We start from the raw sequence: 20,251 nt of genomic DNA, 5'->3' as shown, positions 1-20,251 counted from the left end.
AAGTAAGTCAATGCTTTCGTATGCGGTTAGTATTGCCGGAACCTAACGCAACACTATCAACAAAGTCGTATTCTATGTGTTGTTAGCCTATTACATGCAGATCAGCATCTGATGATGTTGCAATCTTTCTCGAAAGTGGATGTGTAATTTGGTTGGGGTTCACAATGCAATGTCAGCACCATCAGACCGGTTTGCAGGTATACTGAAAGCCGAAGAGGAAGCCGGACAACTGCTTTGATGATTGTACATCTTGTGAATATTAATGAAATGGATATTATCTGAGATAGGCTATTAAAAACCGAGTCTCGAGATATATAAACCCTCTCAAAACGTGCCCATTTCCAATTCTCTTCTCACCAGCAGCCTCAACCTTCCAGCTCTCCAGCCAAGTCTTTAAAAGCACCATTGCCACTGATCAATCACTACAATCTCGTCCTACAGACCAGAAAATCCACAATGCAGTTCCTTCTCCCGATCCTCACTCTGGCTGGCGCCGCCTTTGCTGGTGTCATCTCCCGGGACGAGCCCTCCAACGTTCCCGTCGGCAACGCCCCAGAGGTCTCGATTCAGGCCATCACGCATCTTTTCATCTGCGCCGATGCCAACTTTTCTGGCCGTTGTGAGAACTTGGAGTCGAACACTGGCCAGTGCTGTAAGTCTTCTTCCAAAATCTGACACCTTCTGGGATTTTGCCCCGGGCTGTGATTCTGCGATGATGATCCGCCGGTTCACAAGGATCAATGGGCAGTATTAAATGCTAACCTGGGATTTTGCATCGCAGACAACCTCCAGAACGGCTGGAACGACATTGTCACCTCGCTTGGCCCCGACCAGGGAACGTCTTGCACCATCTGGGAGTAGGTCTACCTTGCAAAGATGCGCACCCGCATGCGAAGAAGCTGACATATCGTTCACAAACAGGAACAACGGTTGCACCGGCGCCTCCATCGGCGGGATTGTCAGTCCCGGTATTTTCAACCTGGCCGACTCCAACTGGAACTTCAACGACAAGGGTACGTACATTTGATCCTTGAAATTCACTGTAGACTTGATTGGGAAAGCATCAAGCCTTGAAGTTTCGGCCTTGAGACTAACTGCCACGGCTTTTTCTCATTAGCGAGCTCGTACCGATGCAACTAGGTCATCTTGGACAGGGCTTCATACGCTTTGTTCCAGGTTCTGACAATAGGCGATCACCTGGACGACGTTACAACTTTGACTCTCGGTTCGCCGGTAATGCGCAACTGGAAGAAGTGGCAGCCCGAGGATAGTAGTAGTGTCATACCTGCACATGCAGGGAAGCAAGAGGAAGGGGGAAGGGGACGACTTTTTCAGACTTATCTTTTGGTTTGGTGATAACTTAACATTCTATACATAGCCATTTACTCCGCAGTCACGCGAATGCAATCCCTATAGGCACACCCTCAGAAGAGTGTACTCTTCCACTCTGTCTTCAGTGAACCATATGTGCAGCCACTCGACCAAAGCAAAGGTCTGGACGTAGCGGCCAAACAGTAGATATGGATAAATCGGAGCGAAGAAATGAAGAGCCGAGACAGTCCTCGTTTCCCAGGGGACCTGTACACAACTCGGTGGGATGGCGATTTTGGGCTCTGCAGAGTAGAGTTTAATTCAATGAATGCTTGACGTTGCGTTGCAGATCTGACTATGCACAGGGGCACGAGTAAGCTTGTTCGGCTTTAGCATTCGGGTGTAAGCCCCCGCCCCCTTTACCTACCTAGTCATCCAATGACATACTGTAATTACTCAAGCTCCCGTTATTACTCAGTACACACTTCCGTCAGCCGAACTTTATAATATTCATGTTTATTTCCTCCGTGATCGTATTTGCCGCGAATGGCATAAGCTCAGATTTGACGTTGTCCCATGCGACTATTCCCTCAGATCGTTTCGACACGGTCCTCCGTAAACCTCACTCTACTATGAAAGCTTCCTCCTTCAGAGAGTCCTTGGGCGGAACCTGGCGGAACCGGAAACCACATTTAGTGACGTGTATTCGACGAGCTCGGCGCCACAAATCGGTGAGGGTGCCAAGGCCAATGCCAAGGACAAAACCCCGTTGTAGCACCTATCAGTTTGCACCACGCGACCCTCTCCTGGGGCCAGACACCGCCCATCTTTCTTCTGCCCAGTGCCTTGTCTCTCGCTCTCTCTCTCTCTCTGTCTCTCTGTCTCTCCCTCTCTCTCTCCCTCTGTGTGTGTGTGTGTATGTGTGTGTATGCGTGTGTATGAGAGCGTGTATGTACACCCCCGCTCCCCCAAAATTTTCTCATCCCCCAAAGAAAATCGAAATCGCTCGTCCCAACCTGGAAAAATTCAAGAACAAGAAAGATGCCGGCGACAGGCGGGTTGGCGATATCTAAAACTCCCTAGCACATATACCTCGCCTTCAAAGCTCCATACCCAAGCATATTCTCGTCCCATGGACCCAAGAGATCACCCCTGGCCCCCAAGCCTCCTCCAGTGAGCGCTCTTCCCGCTCAAACAATAAAACCCACACCCCGCCCGCGAACACACACCAACCGGCACGGCGCCTAGCCCAGAGAGCCTTACCCGACGTTGCCGTACTTCCGTGTGCCAACCCTCTCCCCCCCGTCCACCTTCCAGAGCCCGGGAATCCGGCACCGGATACGCAACTCGCGTGCACCGGGGACGCCGTGAACAGTTCCCCGGTCGGGCGTGGCTGTGGTTCTGGGTTTCTTGGTCCCTTGGCCCTCTCTGGTTCCCCTCTCTCCGAGGAAGGGAAAAACCAAGACCCCCAAGCTCGATACTAAAAGAAGGGCCATGAGGCTCGTCTCTCTGAGTCTCATGGGGTCCTCCCTCCTCACGGGCCCCGCCCTGGCGACGGTCCCCATACTCACCGAGGTCTCACTGAGGGGCTGCGCCGACATCTCCTGCCCGGCCGGTGCCGTCGATGAACTCGTCGGCGAGTCCAACTGCACCCTCGGCAGCTCCGTGCTCCGCCGCGTCGGCATCGCCCCTGAGGTCATCGACATCCCCCTCGATGACAGCGACATGGCCGACATTCGTAAGCTATCCCTCACCGTCGCCACAGTCGCCCAAGCCGGCGCTGGCGCCGGCAGCGTCCAGGGCGGCGGCGGCGGTTCCTCCTCCTCCAGGGGCGGCTGGATGAAGAAGCAGATCTACACCCAGTCCTACTACCTTGGCGCCCCCGCCGGCCTCGACCTCGCCTCGGACCGCTACCCCAAGGGCTGCGCCCTCATCTTCCAGCACCTCTTCCAGACCCTGCCCATCGCCCACGAGGTCCCCGACCCCGACACCACCGACTGCAGCCCTTGGCTGCAGCAGTCGTGCATGGATGAGATCACCGGCTACGTCGACGACTTCCGCGCCGACCACGCCGGGAACGAGACCCTGCCACGCTGTCAGGAGATGGCCATGTACCTCGAGGACCGCACCCGCCGCGACAGGAACTTCCGCTGCAACCTCATCGCCGGCGCCGTCAACATCACCGGCGCCGAGATTATCGGGCCCGACGCCCCCACCGAGCTGGTGGCGCAGGCCCCAGGCGACGGCGGCAGCGGCGACGACGGCGACGACGACAACGACGACGACGATAACGACAATCGCTGCCACCCGACCCTGCCCTCTTCCTACAATTTGCTCAAGCTCACCGATGTCGAGCTTATCCTCGATAGCGAGGGGAGCACGACCAGGCCGACGGGCGGGCTCAACGGCTATACCCCCGTCATGAGCGTGCTGTTCGACAAGCTGCTCTACTCGCAGTGGATCTGCATGAAGACGATGAGCGAGTTCGACGCGAGGAACTCGGGTACGATGACGGCCACCCCCGTGATTGCTGGCTTGGTCATGGGATTGGCGACCGTGCTGGCTATTCTGCTGCTGTGATTGAGGCAAACAGTGCGAGGCGGAGCAGCGTTTTTGTTGCTTGCGTGCGTGCGTGCGTGTTTCTTGTTTTAGGTCACGAGAGGAAAGACAGAACCGGCCCGGAATGTTTCATGACGTTATGTATGCGATATATACCCAATAAATGCATGCTGATAGATATGTTACGCCCAGCCCAACCCAGTGACCTTGACCGAACGCCGATGTGTATGATGCAGTTAGTGTATTGGTAGGTGATGCCCTGTATGCCTTAAATGACGATGCCGCGCTGTGCCCACCCCCCCTTGCCCTTCCAGGCGAAGAGGATCATGCCGCATGCTACCCACACAGTGATGGCCATGGCCCAGAACGTCGGTGCGTAGCACTGCTTGCCGTAGCAGAAGGCGTCTCCGGCGCCTTCGCGCTGAGGCGAGTTTTCCGCGCCCGACTGGTACACGGCTGAGTAGACCAGGCCCCAAAAGGTCGACCCCAGGGCGGGGAACATGGCGACGATCCCCCAGTTGGTCGCAAAGTTCTCGACGCCCCAGATGACAGTGATGATGATCGGCGTCAGGCTGAAGACGGCACCGTAGCCCGTGCCGATCAAGCCCGAAACGATCCAGAAACGTTCGCCGTGTTCCTGGATGAAGCCGGAGGCCAAGGCGACCAGGCCCAGGGACAGGAGAAGAGCGAAGAAGAGGAGAAAGGCAACACGGGAGACGGCAGGCCTGCCGCGAAGGAAGGGTGGCGTCGAGGAAACCTGCAGGTGCTGCGTCTGCGGCGAGGGCGCGAGAAGGTCCGTCAAAGTCCCCGTGGCCAGACGAGCGACGGTGCTCGCTATCCCGACAATGGAAACGTGGGTCGCGGGCGACGTCGGATGTCCGGCGTAGCGCATGGTGGGGGGATACAGGGTCCCAATTACCGTGCCGAGGTTGTTGATGAAGGCCTCTCCGGGCCCAATCATCAACAGGAAACCAAATGCGAAGCACCACATGGTCTTGTCGGTAAGGAAGCTCCTCGTCTCGGCGTTGAGCACCATCTTTTTCATCAGTTTGGCGTCGTCTTCGGCCGGCCCAAGCAGCCCGCTGCCTTCTTGATCGGCAACGCGTGAGATGGAGCCGTATGTCCTACTACGCTCGAGGTCGCGAGCGCTGAGGAAGGAGGTGCTGCGTTCAAGAAGGCCGCTCCGCTCGAGCTCCTCAGCGGCCTCCTCAATGATGTCCTCTTCGTCGACGACCTTTAGCGTGAAAGTGCCGATGACACCGACAACTAGCAGAAGAATGGAGAGGAAGATGAAGAAGCGGAAGACATCGAGGTCCCCGACGGAACCGTCGGGTAGACGCTCGTAGAAGACATGGCTACCAAGCTGGCTCAGCCACATGCCGCTCAACCCGAAGGCAGCAATGGGCACAGCGAGGGCCAATCCGCGATGTTTTCCCTTGCCGAAGTTCTTTGCGCACGTCGCAACGGCGGCAAGGTACATGGAGCAGGTCCCGACGCCAACACAGACAAAGGCGAAGATCATCAGGGGGTAGGTCCAGTCGGCGCCGCCAGCAATACGCTTTCCAGCATAATCACGCAGGCCGCCCAGGTTCTCCGCCTCAAGCTTCCGATATGTCCCTGCAGCCACGGCGTAGCCACCGCTAAACAGTATAGCGGCCAGAAGGGAGAGGGGCGGGGTGCCGACGCGGTCGCAGATGTAACCGAGGAGGGAGACGGGTAGGTAGAGGGCGATGGAGCTGCTGATGGCCAGCCCGTTGACTTGGAACTGGGTATAGTGCAGGCGTTCCTGGAAGATGTGGCCGTACATGGAAAAGACAGTGATTGAGCCGGCGCAGAGGGCGGAGACCAGGGCGGCGACGAAGGAGATGGCTCGTAGGGTGTTGGCGGCACGGCGGCTTTGGCGCGTTCGCCTCAAGGGTCTTTCGGAATCGAGGGAGGATCGTGAGCTGAAACGGCTGATGGTGGAGGATGCATCGTCATCGTCGTGAGGTGTCGCAACGCCAGTCCGGTCGCTGGACAGAGTAGGCGGGCTCGAGGCACGCGCCATGGTGATGGCTTCAACACGGAAGCTGTGTGTGTGGGTGGGATGAATGGAACGCGATTGGCGATTCGGAGATTGCGCCGTGGGCCGGTGGTGAGTGAGTGAGATAGTGAGGCAAGAGAAGCGAATTAGATGGAAGAAACAAGACGGTCGCAGGTCATTCTCGCCGCAGGATTAAAGCAAAGAATCATGGGAAAGCTCAAAAGGGTAGAAAAGGGCGAGACCGGACATGTCGTGGACGGAAGCCAGAGAGGAAGAGCTGGGTGGAGGGCGGTGGAGACTAATTAGGAGGGGAGGGCCGGGAGACGAGACAGTAGGTAGGTAGCAAGAGTCAAGTCACGATTTCGCACGTCAGCTGGTCGCCTCTGTCACCGAATGATGATGTCGTGCTTGCTAGCAACGGCCAAGGAAGGTGGGGACCCACCACCTAGGCTGTTTGAAAGTCTGCTCGACTGCGCTGTCCGGCTGGTGGTTAGGACTGACACGGCGCGCCAGGCACAGAGCTAATAGCGAACATGACGCTGAGCGGTGGGTGTTGCCGAGAGAGCTTAGGGAGGTTGGCAGCGCCGTTTCACTGGGAACAACCAAGCGAAAATAAGCGAGATCGGAGGCCAGTCAAAGAGTCGAGTCACGTTTCTTCACCTAAATCATTGATGACATAAGACATAAGCCACTTCACATCAGCTTCCTTCCCAATTGCATAACCGTTTGTCACGTGTACAGATATGCAGATGTAGGCCCGACGCGACTTCGCGACTTCCTGATATCCAGTCTTCATCATCTCGTTTCCTCATCGTGTCTCCAGCCATTCACTGCCCCCGGTTCCGCTTACACGATGACGTCGTCCGACGGGGGCCATCTAACCAAGGAAAGAAGACACAGCAGCCCAGATCTAGACGAGAACTTCATCGCCGAGTGTTACTCACAGCTAACCAACGACGATGCATCACCTGACATTACCCTGCGACAAGCTAACCTGCGAAATCTTGTCCAATCCATTTCACCATGGGAACTGCTATACCTGAGATCCCTGGTTCGGAAGACGACCCCCAAGTTTGCAGATCTGCCCGACCTTCCCGAAGAGATAGTTGCCACAATATCCGCCAGCCTTGATTATCAAGATGTCCTCAACTGCACAAACGTCTCCAAAGGATGGCGCAGGGCGTGGACGACCGATATAGTTGCCAGCGACGTTGCACGAGCCCACTTTGCCGGTCTCGTCGAGTCGCATCCCGACGTATCGCCCTGGTCACTGCTCCGGCCTCTCGCCGCAAAGGCCGCTGCTCGTAGACAAGGAAAATACATATCGTCTCTCCATATCGCCACGTCAGGCTCTTCCCTGCTCGAATGCACTGCACTAAAACTTGACGATCGCGCTCTTGAACACGCCAAGAACAAAGCCGCTCCAGCAGGGCCGGTTGCTCCTTATAGCTACGCTTACTGCGATGGGAAGATTGCATGGCAATGGGACCCTTACAGCTTCTTCATTGACGACATCCGCAGCATGACCAGGACTTTGGTGTCACCCCCAGATCTAGTCGTCAGGGGCGAAAAAGACTTCGTCGTGTCAGCGCTGACGAACAAGCTCCTGGCTCTTGCTAACGATAGAACAGAAAGATCACTGTAAGTCATTCCAACTTGCATGTTTCTGCTTTATTTTCTCAGTTGATCTCGTCTGCCCTTGCATTGCCGTGTCATTCTAGTCCTCAATGCTAACCAAGTTAGCATTGTTTACCACCTCGAGAAGAATCAGTACCGGCGGGTTGTGCTTCCATCCCGCTTGTACGGGGTCAAGGAGGGGATCCACCTCCACAAAGAGTGTATGTTGGTCATTTCCAGAGACGAAGCAAAATACCATTTCTGGCGTTGGGAACGCGGTCTTATCGAACTCAAGATGCCCGATATGCTCAAAACCTCACTATACGCCGCCTGGGACCCTGCAATGCTGAACTTTTCCAGCAATGTGCTCTTTGCTTGCCATCCGACCAAAAGCAGCATTTTCTACCTCATGGATGGCTTTCTTGTGAAGAGTAAGCCTTCTTAACATATTGACTTTCTTTGTGAGATTTTGGGCTAACATGTATCTGATATGAAAAGCTTCCCAGACGGATATAGAAGCCTACGAGCGTGCTGAACCTCAAAGCTTCGTAATCATCGTTCAAAAATTCAATGATACAAAGCACGTACAGACATTCAGCTACGAAACTAGTCTGACCACCCGATCGGACTTTTGTGTCCCAGTTTATTGTCAGCCGGTGAATGCTTATGGACTTTGCAGCCTTAGCGTATATTACGAAGACCCACCCTACGGCATCGTCGACTCTGAGGCCCCTTGTGCGGAGTCTGCAGAAACACCACGAAACATGATTTTTAGTCGAATCAACTTCAACACCATCAACGAGACATTCTCATGCACTGCACAGGAGCTCAAAGGCATGCGCCGGCCACTTTGGGACTTCTCGTCTTGCTCATTACCTGAACGTGAGGGTGGTGTCGTTTGGAACGATGTCATATACTACATACAAAACCATACCACCATGGAGGAGGCAACCGGTACGCCCTGGTTTTGGAAGACTGGAGTTGGAATATCGGGTGTCAGATCACTTTGCGTCGCCGACAAGTCATCAACACAGGTCATCAACGAAGATTCTCCTTGGTTTACCGAGGAGGAGGATCTCTCATATTTGATGACGGGTGGTTGGCGAGGTATTGCAGTGGACGATGATTTCTTGGTTGCAATCTCCAACAACGGGTATGTTGCGTGGAATTATGGAGATTTTGGGCTGAGAGAAAAGCCCTGGATACGCAACCATGGATCTGCGAGGCGGTTAATACGACTTACGACTCAGGAAGTGGGTTGCCCCGTTCAAGGCTGCCTTGCACTGGTATGTTGCCACTAGATCGATGGGGTAGTGGGATTCATGACTACGAGTGAGACACCAACTCACAGACGAGGCAGCTCCGAAAAGCCTTGACTGTCCCTCGAATCGCCTTCATTAAAGCAAGACTGCATAGAGGCGGTGCATGGAATGGATAAAAAGACGTTGATCCCCCCAGCGTCGAGGTAACAAGCTCCCCGAGGGTCTCGCAGCTGGCGCCAGCCGGTGGTCTGCCACAACCCATAGAGCTAGAGATCGGTGCTGAAAGGGTGACAACGGAGCCAACACATGATCCTCTCTTCTTCAGCTGCCCCCGCTCGTACAACACCTAGATCGTCTGATTAGAGGGCGACCTCGGATAGACTTCAGGCGTAATCAATTCATCGTAGAATAAGATGCCAGCACGGCGTTCACTATGCGCCTCATCAACAACAACACGCTATTTTTGGACGAATTTTACGGTGACGACGTGCCTCGGTACGCCATTGTATCACACACATGGAGCGCCGGGGAAGTCACCTTCCAAGATTGGAACGATCTTGCGTTAGCGAGAGAGAAGCAGGGATTTAAGAAGATCGAGCTCGCCAGGGCGCAAGCGCTCCGCGACGGGCTGGATTACCTGTGGATTGACACATGCTGTATCAATAAGGACAGCTCCGCTGAGCTCTCGGAGGCCATCAACTCCATGTTCGCTTGGTACGAGTGCTCTGTCAAGTGCTACGCCTACCTCGCAGATACTGAACACCCTGAAGGGTTGCTGAGTGACTGCGACCAAAGCGAGCAACATCAGACCCTGTCTCGGAGTCGGTGGTTCGCTCGCGGCTGGACGCTCCAGGAACTCCTGGCGCCGCGAGAAGTCCTTTTCTTTTCCGCAGAGTGGAATCTCTTGGGAAACCGCAGGTCGCTCGCGGACGCCATACAGAGCGTCACAAACATCGACTGCCAGTACCTGCACAGAAGGAACAGGAAGCTCCTCCTCGCCGCGAGCGTCGCTGAGCGCATGTCCTGGCTATCCTGCCGGCGGACCACGCGGGTTGAGGACCTAGCTTACTGCGTGCTCGGCATCTTCGACATCAACATGCCGCTCCTCTACGGCGAAGGCCCAAAGGCCTTCACGAGGCTGCAGGAGGAGATACTCAAGACCTCGACAGACCAGTCCCTCTTCGCCTGGTCGTGGACCGAGAGCGATCCGGGCTCCTGGGTCAGCATGCTGGCTCCCTCGCCGCGGAACTTCAAGAACGGCCAAGCGTACCAGCCCGCCAACGATGCCACGATCAGGCCGGTGCCGTACTCCATGACCAACTTCGGGCTGTCGATACAGCTCACGCTGATCCGCCCGGCCGACATCCGTATCTCGAACTTTGGTTTCCGCCCGCCGCAGTACATCGGCGTGCTGGCTTCGGCCACAAAAGATGGCCATCTCATCGGAGTCCCGCTAGAGGAGACCGGGGTGACGGACACATATCGCGTTGTCCGCGAGTTCCCGCGCCCCATCGCGCTGCAGTGGACCAACAATCGCGCCTTGCGGGCGGAGAACCTCAAGGTCGAAGTGCACGACATATTCGTCCCTTCTAAGGCCTCCGGGAGAGACCTCGATGTCGTCCAGGTCAATCCGTACGACTCGAACTTCCATCTCGGAGAGTATGCCATCATGCTGCTCATCATCAACAGCAAGGGATCGGCAGGAGACGTTTTCAACCGTGTTGAGGCGATCCCGAGGTACATGGACTCGATGGCCGGGTTCATCGCGATGAAGAAGTTCAAACTCCCGCGGACCTTGGCGGACGATGCCTCCTCATCGTCGTCGTCAGCCACCTTTCGAGCGACGGAGGCGCACGGCGCCCTCGTGCGCCTGCACTGCAACTCCCTGAGCCAGAAAGACGGGGCCCTGTGTTTGTTATTCGGGGTACTGACCAACGAAGAGAGGAAGACCAAGTGGGTGTTCAGATACCTTGACGGTATCGCGGATTCTAAGAACTCTTTCAACGAGGGGAATCTAGAGAGGTTACTGAGAGACGAAGCTGCCAACTGGCGGCTGCCTTCCGAGGCAGAGACCAAGACCGCCTCTGCTCAGTCGAATGAAAGGAAGCGAGTGACGAAGCGGGATAGCATTACGACCATGTTAGGGCCGGAGTTCAGGGCTGAGGTCAACGATAGGAAGACGGTGGCCAAGGCTGCTCACATCATCGTTTCCAACTTCTCGGCCGCGCTCAGGACTATGGAGTCATTGTAGATCTCGCTATATCCGTTCTTGGGTTATTCGAATGCTTCCAAAATGCTCTTCGCGTCATAAAAGGTGTTTTTTTCTTTATGCACATTTGTCTTCAGACTCCGTCGAGCGAGATGATAGGACAAGAATAACTCTTCTCCGCTAAACATCCATAACCACTAGGACGACACCAATTTGGGCCCGATACTCCACATACTATATAAGAATTGAGATGTAGTACAGGTCAGTGGTGCTGTGTATCGGGCTTTGCGTATCGTGATATTCATGTACCGAGCGAACTGCACCGGACCGCTTATGAGGGCCCAGAGCGACGATGATCGATAACTTTTAAAGGCCTATAAACGGACTTCTATTTCTCAGCCGACGTCCGTAACGCAACAATAGAGGGGGAACTATGCAAAGCACTGTCGCCAGGACAGCAAAGATGGATGATGCCTTGTTAGGATTGACAGAGTGAAACAAAACGCTACCAAGCAGCGGAAAGGTTGCGCACAGCAGCGCGCGTGTGAGCCCCAGTGCCGCAAAAGCACTCGCAGCATATGTCTCATAACAATCCGTAAGATACCCAGCCAGCACGTAGTCGTATTCGTTCACAGCATACCCGATGGGTACGAGGGCCGCTGTTGGTACGGCCCAGTGAAGCAGCACATCCGGCGGTATTGTCCAAGCAAAGCACCAAAGGCCGCTGGCCAGAAGGGGTGCCCCGATAATAACCCCGGCGAGCTTTGACTCTGGGGTGATGGGCAACCCCTTGGCGGATCGGGCGGCAAGTGTGCGGGAGTCGTAAATTCGCGTGAGTCCGCTCGCTATAATCCCTAAGCCCAGAGCGAGGAAGGGCGTGTTCTTCCAACCGTTGTCAAGGCCCATGGAGACATAAATGATGGGCAGTACTTCCGTGAAGAGATAGATCAGACCAAATGCGATGGCACTGATAACTGACACGAGGAAGACGATCGGTTCGGTGAAAAGGAATCGCAGTGGCCGGACGATATCGAGTTTTTCGCGAGATGGGGTGTTCCCTGGCTTGGTTCCGGAGACCTGACTGCTGCCTGTCCGCTCATTGTCCGAAAGAGTCCGAGCCAACACAACCGAGGGCCGCGACTCCTTGATTGTGAAAAGAAGCGCGGCCATGCAGGCGTTGACGATTGCTGGTGTGTAGAAAACCCATGTCCTGAAGGGGTTTGTTAGTCAAGTCGCGATAACCGTCTGGAGAAATAGAGGCAACTGTACCAGTGGGCACAGGAGATGATCAAGTCGCTTACGACACCTCCAGCCAGCAGTCCGATATTGCCCACCATTGCCCACCAAAAGACCCACCAGACCCGGTCATGGGTATCCCACAAGTCCTCAATACTCCCGGCGGCTACGATGGCCGGAATGGCGGAGAGGAACCCGCCCACAACGCGTCCGACGACTATTCCGGGGATGGTGGGACACGCGGCGACCAGGACGCATGAGATGCTGTAGAGCGCAGTGCTGACGATGTAGGGCTTCTTGCGGCCGAAGGATTCCGACCACGGAGGCAGGAAAACTCCGCCGATTGCTTGGCCCACGAGATAACTGGTCCTCCACGTTAGAAGACGGGCGCACCATTGGGGAGGAGTACCGGCTCATCGTACGTCGAAACAAACAGGAAAGTCGCCAGAACTGGGCTGACGCCGAGGTCGCGGTATACATGCGCAGCAACGGGTGTCTTCTTGAGAGTCAGTATAGTCTTCGCTGAGGACTTGTGGTTGGAGGACTTACCCCAGCGGTGCTTATTGTAGTCCTATGAGAGTCAGCATCAGCGCGCAAGGCACAAGTGCAGGTGTTTCTTCATACGTGTAAAACTCGAGAAAGATGACCCAGCACGTATCATAGGTCTTTCTCGCCCGTCCCCAGCTTCGCGGATGGCCACGACAGTCTGTTGCCCAAGACAGTTCATCACACGACATGGAACCAGTCTTCAACTCTATGGCGTTTTGCCGAGGACCTTGGACTTCCGAAATAGCAACAACAGCCATTTCGAAAAGGCTCTGCCGCAGGGTAGTCTCTGGTATTGGGCGTGGGATGAAGTCCCTTCTGGCATGCGAGGAATATGGGCTCGCAAGTCGAATACTTGTATGAGGAGGAAATAAGAAAGAAAATGCCGAACATGCTAGGAAAAGCCTCAACCCTTTGGGCCCGAGGCCACGATCTCATTTCCCCCTCAAAAGCCACCCGAGCTGCAAACCACCAGTGGGTCATTTTACGCCGTCAAAGAGAAACCTAGACCTCCAGGTCTATCAACGGGCACTATGCAAACAGATCTTGATACTTGGCGACCTAACCGGGCCCGTCGGAGAAAGCACGCACCTGGGGTATACGAGCTAAGTATGAGTTGATGCTCGAGGCCTTACCCAAGACGTCTAGTCTGGGCCCAAACCTGTGGTCTGCTCCATTTCTTGGATGAACCAACTCCCCTTAGCGTTATTCTATGAGCCCGATACCGGACTTAGTCATTCGTCGTGGCAACCTCTAAGCCCAAGGTAGTATTTTTCTTAATGCTTGCTGAGGGTATAGGACACGACTAAGCGCTCCTCTAAGACTTAGACGATGTAATTAAATTGACTTTTGGGGGGGCGTGCTGTTACGTAGCCCAATCCCCACGTGTTGAAGTTTTGATAGGTCTAACTGACAGAGTTTCTCCTTCGCTGAAATGTTTAAGCGGGACTGCTCACGGTAGGCTTTTTTTACATGAGGGAAAAACAGACATTTGGCTTAGAATTACCTAATATAGTCTCAAGTCTAGAACTAGTTTTGACACAGTCGAAATAGGTCATCGATTTGTTGCGGGGCTAGGGTGTCTCGGTCGTGCCGGTGTCCCCACAAGCGTGGGCGGCGGAACAGCCCACAAAAGAAGAGTCTAATATTTTGGAACCCTCAGATGTCCCGCAGTTACGGCCCGCGCGAGAGGAGACCAGGTGTTATGGTTCTTTTCCCTTCCGAAGGGACATAGTGGTTTGAACGGTGTTTTATTTCATCGCATATCCCGGCCAGTGTTCCCTCCCCTTGCCCGCCAGACGCTAGAGTCCGTTCGGCTTGTGGTCATACTTTGCCTAGCGAATCCAATAAGTAACCAGGGTAGTTATGTCTAGATACCTCTGTGGTGTTGTTTTACTTTTAGAGACCTTATGTTGTGCTGAGTAACGGGCACGATGTCTATTTCTACGGGTTGAGTTGTATGATATAAGGTTGATGTGCTGCCGAGTATTATAGTAGGCAGCTACATATAGTGACCTTCGTGCTTGCCTTAGTGTGACACTTATGCTGTTCCCTCTTGACTGTATTATGATTTTATTATGTATGGATATCTACACTACCTTAAGACTGGCATTTTACATGCACCTTTGTGGTTCTTTTGTCTCTCGATCTCACTGTCATACTTGGTATGTGGCAGGAGCATCAGTGGAGGGACAACACCCATCGGCTCATGAGCAATGTGTAAGTAGTGACTTGCAGTAGCATTCAGCCATCGGGAAACAAGATGGACAAGGTGTTCCTCAATAGTAGGTCTTCGAAAAGCTTTAACCCGACGTTGACGTCAACCAGGGGCCTGATCGGCAAAACCGATATCAGGGCGATATCGCCCGTACTCCGATATAAAAGTACATAGGGTTAGGGTTAACGAGAGTTCAATGCAAGGTCAAAGGTTTATTTAACAAATGTACTGCCAGGACCCCTGCGACAGCTGTCGCCAGCTGTGTCTCTCTAACTAGCGCCCGGCTGCTAGCGCCTTTTTACTATTACCTATCTATACTGTCGCTAGTAATAGTAGGTAACAGTAGGTAGGCGCTAGTAACAGTGGGTAAGCGCTGGCAGCTAGGTGCTGGCAGTAGTAGGCAGGCGCGCTGGCAGCAGTAGGTAACAGTAGTACCTGCCTTATCAGTCTATTTCTGACACTCAACCTAAGTCTGGAGCCTGATAATAATTTGTATAGGAAAAGCAGGGGATTTAGCAGAATTAACAGAAAAAAAGTCACTTCCTAGGGTAGTACGTGGCCTATGCCGATATAAATTAAGTTCTGCAACGTAGAACTAAAATCATGATGTACCCTCCTGTTTTTGGCCTAGTGCGGCACGATTTGAGTTTTTTGGTACTTGGTCCGTGATATCGGACCTTATCCTAAGTGTCAAATGATATCGGTTTTGCCGATCGGGGCCCAGATCAACTTATTAGTAAGTGGATGTAATGTTTCCGAACCTTAATTAGTGCATCAATTTACTGACGCCTGCCGGCGCGAATTCAGCAGTATTCAATGTTATGTCGTGATCAAAGACGCAATCGCGCAATGACAATGACGAATCCGCTCTTGCCATTACCTGATATCATTCTAGAAGATGCTCCGTGAGCTCACCCTCGTCGTTTCGGACAGTTCTTACAACCCAGTGCCCTGTTTCGGGATTCATCGCCGCTCTCCATTTCCTATCCTTTACATCCGACCTTGCTTTGCCCCTTTTCCTTATCTCACCGTCGAACCCCGTCTCTTGCCTTGTATCCGAGGCGATGACGAGAAGCTGGCTCCCACCGAGGATTGCGGCCATCGACAACAGCCCCCGAGGCTCCTCGGTCAGGATCGACGGGGCGTCTCGAAGACGGAAAAATAAAAAGATGACGGTGCACAGCGCGACAGCCAAGAAGGCGATGATTATGTAGGCAACCCAACAAACTACGAATAGGCGCGTCGTGGGGATGAAGACCGTCCCGGCGGCCATCTCGACGTTTTGGGGCGAGTCGAAGCCATGAATCACGACCGCGTTCATGTAGATGGCCGTGAAAACTTTAGGACTTGCCTCCAACAGCGCCTCTGGTGCAAGCGAGTTCGAACCCTGCGCTCGCTGCGCATAGTACAGCACCAAGTTGCTCATGTCTGACGTAGTCCACTTCGCCTGCAGGTTGAACGTTAATACTGGTCCGAGAGTGCCCTGTTCGAACACCATCCACAGCTTCGGGCGGCTGATATCAGGCTGACCTACTTCGGCGAAAGAGACCACGGCCGAAGAGCCCTTTGATTGCGTGACTCTGCAAGTCCCTGATGCTTGGCGGTACCCAGTTGCGCAAGAGATGACGCTGATGTTGTCGATGTTGTCGATGTTGTCGCTCGCCGATTCGGAGTATCTGGCTGCTGTGAAAACCAGGCGACTGTAATGCGCCTCGGCAGAAGAGTCAAAGTCAACAGTTGTCTTCAGGTATATCTCCTGCGTATTGACAACAGGAAAGCTCTGCTGGAAATCGCAACCCCTGTCGTTACCGGATACTGTGACTATGTCCCCACTAGATGCGATTGTGTAGTCGTTGACCAGCTCGCAGCTGAGATAAGCCGAGTATGATGTTGTGTTTGCTGCCATGTCTGATTTGACACACGAACTAGAGTTAACGGCGAACGGGCGGAAAGCACGCTCGGTATCTGTCCAGGGGATGTTGTTGCCCCCGTAAAGGAGTGTCGCCGAAACGGTGTCCAGAACAGGCCGCCAGTCCAGGGCAGCGTTTATGTTATCGGCGTTATAGTCCTTGGCATAAATGATCGGTGTTGGCACTGACACTGCCATCGTTTGTGCCACGAACAAATGTGCAGCAAGGGGGGCGACAAGGTAGGTCAGGAACACAGAGAGCAGGCCTGTCGAGCCGACGGTGAAATGCGACTTTCGAAAGGCCTTCCACCAACGCCAAAGCGAATTGATGAAACGATAGTCCACGATGACAGACATCCTGGCTTCAGAACCGCCATCCTTGCGCAACTCGACGTACGGTTGTCGCTCGGCGATCGCGCCGGCGATCCACGTCCAGTATGCACCGAAAAGAGAAAAGATCAAGCTCGGGAGTGAGGTCCAGAGGAGGCCAAGGTCCGAAGAGATGTTGAAAGTGGTCGCTTCCCGATCCGTCACGGTTATGTTAAGGGTTGAGACCGTGACGAAACCGTTCTTCTGAGAGGACGCGATGGTCAGGGCGACGGTAGTGATGGCGAAGGCGAAGTCAAGGACGACGAAGCCTAGGAGGGATGGCCATTGTAGACTATTAGTGGCCAGCCAGCTGTAGGGGCGGGATGGAGACCCTTTGCTTTTGCCTGACATGTTGGATTGAGAGAAAATATGCCATTGTCAGTGAATCATCGAAACTAGGAAGAGAAGAAGTCATAATAAGTGATGGCAACGTCCTTTGAAACCATCCTGGCTGGAATCGTTTGAACCCCTAAAAACGTTTCTGGCAGCCCCAGACTAACGAATTGGACTTGTCGTGATCCGTCTGGGAGCTGGCTCTAGCTTCAGCTCCCAAGGCTTACTCCGGTGGCACGCAGGCAAGACAATCGGGAGAAATCAGAATCACAGCCTCAGCTGAAAACTTGACACAAGCCGCAGTGGACTTAGCTTGACACCGCGTTCTTTTAAGGTTGCTCTGATTTGAGGTTCTAGATTATCATGGCTTGCCGAGCACTCCAAGCCACATGGGCCTGGAACGGCTCAGATGCCAACCTCCCGGGTTAAACTATGCCTGGCTGGGCAAAAGCCCGACGCTGTGGTTTGACTACTATTGTCAGCCCTGGCTGGCATTGAGGACGGGGAGGTCATATTTAATATCAAGAAGCCGCAAGATCTGCCAGTAGCCGGGTTCAACTGAATCGGCCATCAAGAAACAAGATGCATCTTTCCGTTCCGTTCGTCGTTACTCTTGCCGCTCTCTTGCGGTTGTGTTACGGTGCAGCCTTCACACCACCAAGCTGCATCGGCGACATCACAGAATTCCCAAACTGCGAGAAAGTCGATTTCTTGACGAAGAAGTGCAGCAACCTCTCTCAAAGAAGGAAACCATCACCTGCTTCTGCACCCAGGAGCTCTTGAATGCCTATGTGGGGTACTAATCACGTCTCCAGATACAACCTCCATCTCCGTCTGCTAACTGTTTTATTCTTTCCCATTCAGTTGCAAGGGCCAGTTCCGGCAATGTGCTCTCGGCAACACATTCGACAGCGACTCGGACGACCAGATCGCCGCATGGCAGGACGCGTGCGGCCCGTACCTGGCGAAAGGCGTCACAACGCCCGTGGCCCCCGCCGCGACGAGAACGCTGGACGTGGACAGCTGTAAGGGCGCCGCCGAGAGCTGCGCCCAGCTCAGCCAGTCCACCACCTCGTGCTCGTCGGCGTACACCAAGCCGGCGGAGCTCACGAGCTGCCGGTGCCAAGCGTCGCTGGTCTCCCTCGCATCCGCCTGCTATCCTGACGGGCATCAGTCTTGCAGGGGGGATACTGCGACGACGAGCAAGGTTTGGGAGTTTCAACACTGCGCTGCCGCTACGGGCGTTTTGCAGAAACCAAAGGTGCTTCTAATCTAGTGGCATGATTATTAAGTTGCGGGAAACTGATTTTCAATTTTTTGTATCATAGGACACAAGTCCCATCAAGTCTGCGGCAGACACTTCTACCGCGAAGAATGAGGCGACTAATACTTTGGTTTTCGGACCGGAAGCCACTGCTACAGAGACTACCTCCGATGGAACGCAGGTCAGGTACTACAGTGTTGTTTGGAGGGTAATTGTCATGCACGTTCCAGTACTTCTCTATCTACTGGTGGGGTAGAGTTCGGCTTTACTACATCGCATCAAGGCTTAAATATATACCACGAACTACTGGTGAAAGGAAGTATAAACGAAATGACGGAATTCGGGATCCAAGCATCCGAGTTGGTTTAGCTTTAGTGTTGTGAGAATCTGACCTGTCACATATTAGTGCTGATACACAGCATAAAAGCAACCACAACATTAGACATAGTTAGTTTGAATAAAAGTCCCTCATTAGGTGATGCTCTACTTCGAAATATCTAATATGACCAGGATAAAATCATTAGAGTACTCATAAAGACAGAAAAAACGTTGGAGGTGTAGGAGGGTATATTAAAGTGTTGTAAAGTTGAATAAGAATACTGTTCCAACACCATATACTTTATCGTAGTTAGTGAACCTTTACCTCCTTAGAAAGGGCTCAATTGAGAGAGGACTACAGCCAAAGGAGGTTATAATTGATAAGTTAAAGAGGTTTATAGCCCTTTAGCTATACCTTATAGTATTATACAACTTTTACAAGAGTCCTACTGTTAGTAAGGGAGGGGTTTTTGAAGCCTGAGTATCAACACAACATAGGATTAATAAATAAAAAGGAGCGAAGAATGCCTAAAGGATTACAAATACGGTACTGTGTCGTAGGTAGATCGTGCCTACAGAATGATCGGACTTCCGGACTTATCAACCGCTGAATCCCCGTGCGGTTTCGGGGAGTGGCCGGGAAAAGGCTTTGGCAGACCCGGCGCTGATAGCCCGTCCGCAGCCTTAAATCCGACGCCCGGCGGTATCCGTATACATCTGACGATCGCACAGTGGCAACAAGCGTGATCCCGGCGGAAACAAAACTACAAACATATCGAGATACTGCGTTTAGATAGACCTAAGCCGGATCTACCAGCCAAAGGTAAAGTGATGTTTGATTTAACGTATTAGATGTTTAACCTTAATCGCACTCTCGGTCGTATATAGCTTTTCGGAGTGTATCCCGCCACTTGCCTGCGGCTTTGGGGACCGTAAAGTGACTCTTGTAAAGACTTTCCCATCATATATATTGCAGCTTTGCTGCCTTCAGAACCGCAAGGAGCTCCGATGTGTTGTTTTGATCGAGGCCGCTTTTTCTACACCAATTCACTGTTGCCATGGCCGCCTCCGTCTTTTTCATCAGATACCGCTCTAGAGCGAATTCGTTGACAAATATATGAGCCAGCAGTGCCTTTTACCGTTCACCTGAAATAAGACCCTGGCCTCATTCCTGTTTTTGATCGCCGGTCTTTGCATACTCTCAGTTCTCACGCTGAGAGGACAAGAGCTTTCTCCGCATTGCGACGCGGAACAGGGCCTCTGACCAGCCAACCGCTTCAGCAGGCCCATTATCTGGTGACGAAAACGACCACTACTTCGTCTGGCAGGGTCGATGATGATTTATCGTGCACATAGGGCGTGGCTCACCATTGTTGTTGAGATGAGACATGGAGTTCTTTTATCTGCACTGCTACTCATTCTCTTGTATTGCATCTACAGACACACAGCTCAGGGTCCAATTTTTCACATGTTGCGAACTTCGAATATCATTTTTTAGAGAAACAATCATGATGGAACATCGACATAAACCGATCCCCTACGCTCTCCACCGTTTAAGCGGAGGGGATATCCTTTATC

The 20,251-nt window shown here is 53.3% G+C and overlaps 9 protein-coding genes across 9 annotated transcripts; 6 read left to right on the top strand and 3 right to left on the bottom strand.

Moving 5' to 3' along the window:
• Positions 1-456: 456 nt before the first annotated feature.
• Positions 457-1,140, top strand: GLRG_10919 (uncharacterized protein; the record flags this gene model as incomplete). The annotated part of the gene is made up of 4 exons (XM_008101593.1): positions 457-652; positions 782-857; positions 922-1,013; positions 1,118-1,140. 4 exons carry the CDS (start codon positions 457-459, stop codon positions 1,138-1,140), a joined length of 387 nt encoding a protein of 128 aa, XP_008099784.1.
• Positions 1,141-1,738: 598 nt separating this feature from the next.
• Positions 1,739-2,363, top strand: GLRG_10918 (uncharacterized protein; the record flags this gene model as incomplete). The annotated part of the gene is made up of 1 exon (XM_008101592.1): positions 1,739-2,363. A coding segment is annotated over exon 1 (540 nt), but the record flags the coding sequence as incomplete, so codon positions are not given.
• A 442-nt stretch (positions 2,364-2,805) lies between these two features.
• GLRG_10917 (uncharacterized protein) lies at positions 2,806-3,891 on the top strand (the record flags this gene model as incomplete). Its single annotated transcript, XM_008101591.1, has 1 exon — positions 2,806-3,891. One exon carries the CDS (start codon positions 2,806-2,808, stop codon positions 3,889-3,891), a length of 1,086 nt encoding a protein of 361 aa, XP_008099782.1.
• Positions 3,892-4,138: 247 nt separating this feature from the next.
• Positions 4,139-5,917, bottom strand: GLRG_10916 (MFS monocarboxylic acid transporter; the record flags this gene model as incomplete). The annotated part of the gene is made up of 1 exon (XM_008101590.1): positions 4,139-5,917. One exon carries the CDS (start codon positions 5,915-5,917, stop codon positions 4,139-4,141), a length of 1,779 nt encoding a protein of 592 aa, XP_008099781.1.
• An 829-nt stretch (positions 5,918-6,746) lies between these two features.
• Positions 6,747-8,824, top strand: GLRG_10915 (F-box domain-containing protein; the record flags this gene model as incomplete). The annotated part of the gene is made up of 4 exons (XM_008101589.1): positions 6,747-7,534; positions 7,637-7,941; positions 8,009-8,663; positions 8,761-8,824. The coding sequence occupies 4 exons, from the start codon at positions 6,747-6,749 to the stop codon at positions 8,822-8,824; spliced, it is 1,812 nt and encodes a 603-aa protein (XP_008099780.1).
• Positions 8,825-9,205: 381 nt separating this feature from the next.
• Positions 9,206-11,023, top strand: GLRG_10914 (heterokaryon incompatibility protein; the record flags this gene model as incomplete). The annotated part of the gene is made up of 1 exon (XM_008101588.1): positions 9,206-11,023. The coding sequence occupies one exon, from the start codon at positions 9,206-9,208 to the stop codon at positions 11,021-11,023; it is 1,818 nt and encodes a 605-aa protein (XP_008099779.1).
• Positions 11,024-11,347: 324 nt separating this feature from the next.
• GLRG_10913 (major facilitator superfamily transporter) lies at positions 11,348-13,023 on the bottom strand (the record flags this gene model as incomplete). The annotated part of the gene is made up of 5 exons (XM_008101587.1): positions 11,348-12,191; positions 12,251-12,580; positions 12,640-12,713; positions 12,767-12,788; positions 12,842-13,023. The coding sequence occupies 5 exons, from the start codon at positions 13,021-13,023 to the stop codon at positions 11,348-11,350; spliced, it is 1,452 nt and encodes a 483-aa protein (XP_008099778.1).
• Positions 13,024-15,366: 2,343 nt separating this feature from the next.
• GLRG_10912 (uncharacterized protein) lies at positions 15,367-17,109 on the bottom strand (the record flags this gene model as incomplete). The annotated part of the gene is made up of 1 exon (XM_008101586.1): positions 15,367-17,109. The coding sequence occupies one exon, from the start codon at positions 17,107-17,109 to the stop codon at positions 15,367-15,369; it is 1,743 nt and encodes a 580-aa protein (XP_008099777.1).
• Positions 17,110-17,673: 564 nt separating this feature from the next.
• On the top strand, positions 17,674-18,611 carry GLRG_10911 (uncharacterized protein; the record flags this gene model as incomplete). The annotated part of the gene is made up of 3 exons (XM_008101585.1): positions 17,674-17,813; positions 17,956-18,352; positions 18,420-18,611. The coding sequence occupies 3 exons, from the start codon at positions 17,674-17,676 to the stop codon at positions 18,609-18,611; spliced, it is 729 nt and encodes a 242-aa protein (XP_008099776.1).
• Positions 18,612-20,251: the final 1,640 nt, after the last annotated feature.

This window comes from Colletotrichum graminicola, assembly GCF_000149035.1.
Source record: "Colletotrichum graminicola M1.001 genomic scaffold supercont1.69, whole genome shotgun sequence".
Taxonomy (NCBI): Eukaryota; Fungi; Ascomycota; class Sordariomycetes; order Glomerellales; family Glomerellaceae; genus Colletotrichum; species Colletotrichum graminicola.
Note: the sequence above shows the minus strand (reverse complement) of the source record. Positions and strands in the feature narration are given on the sequence as shown.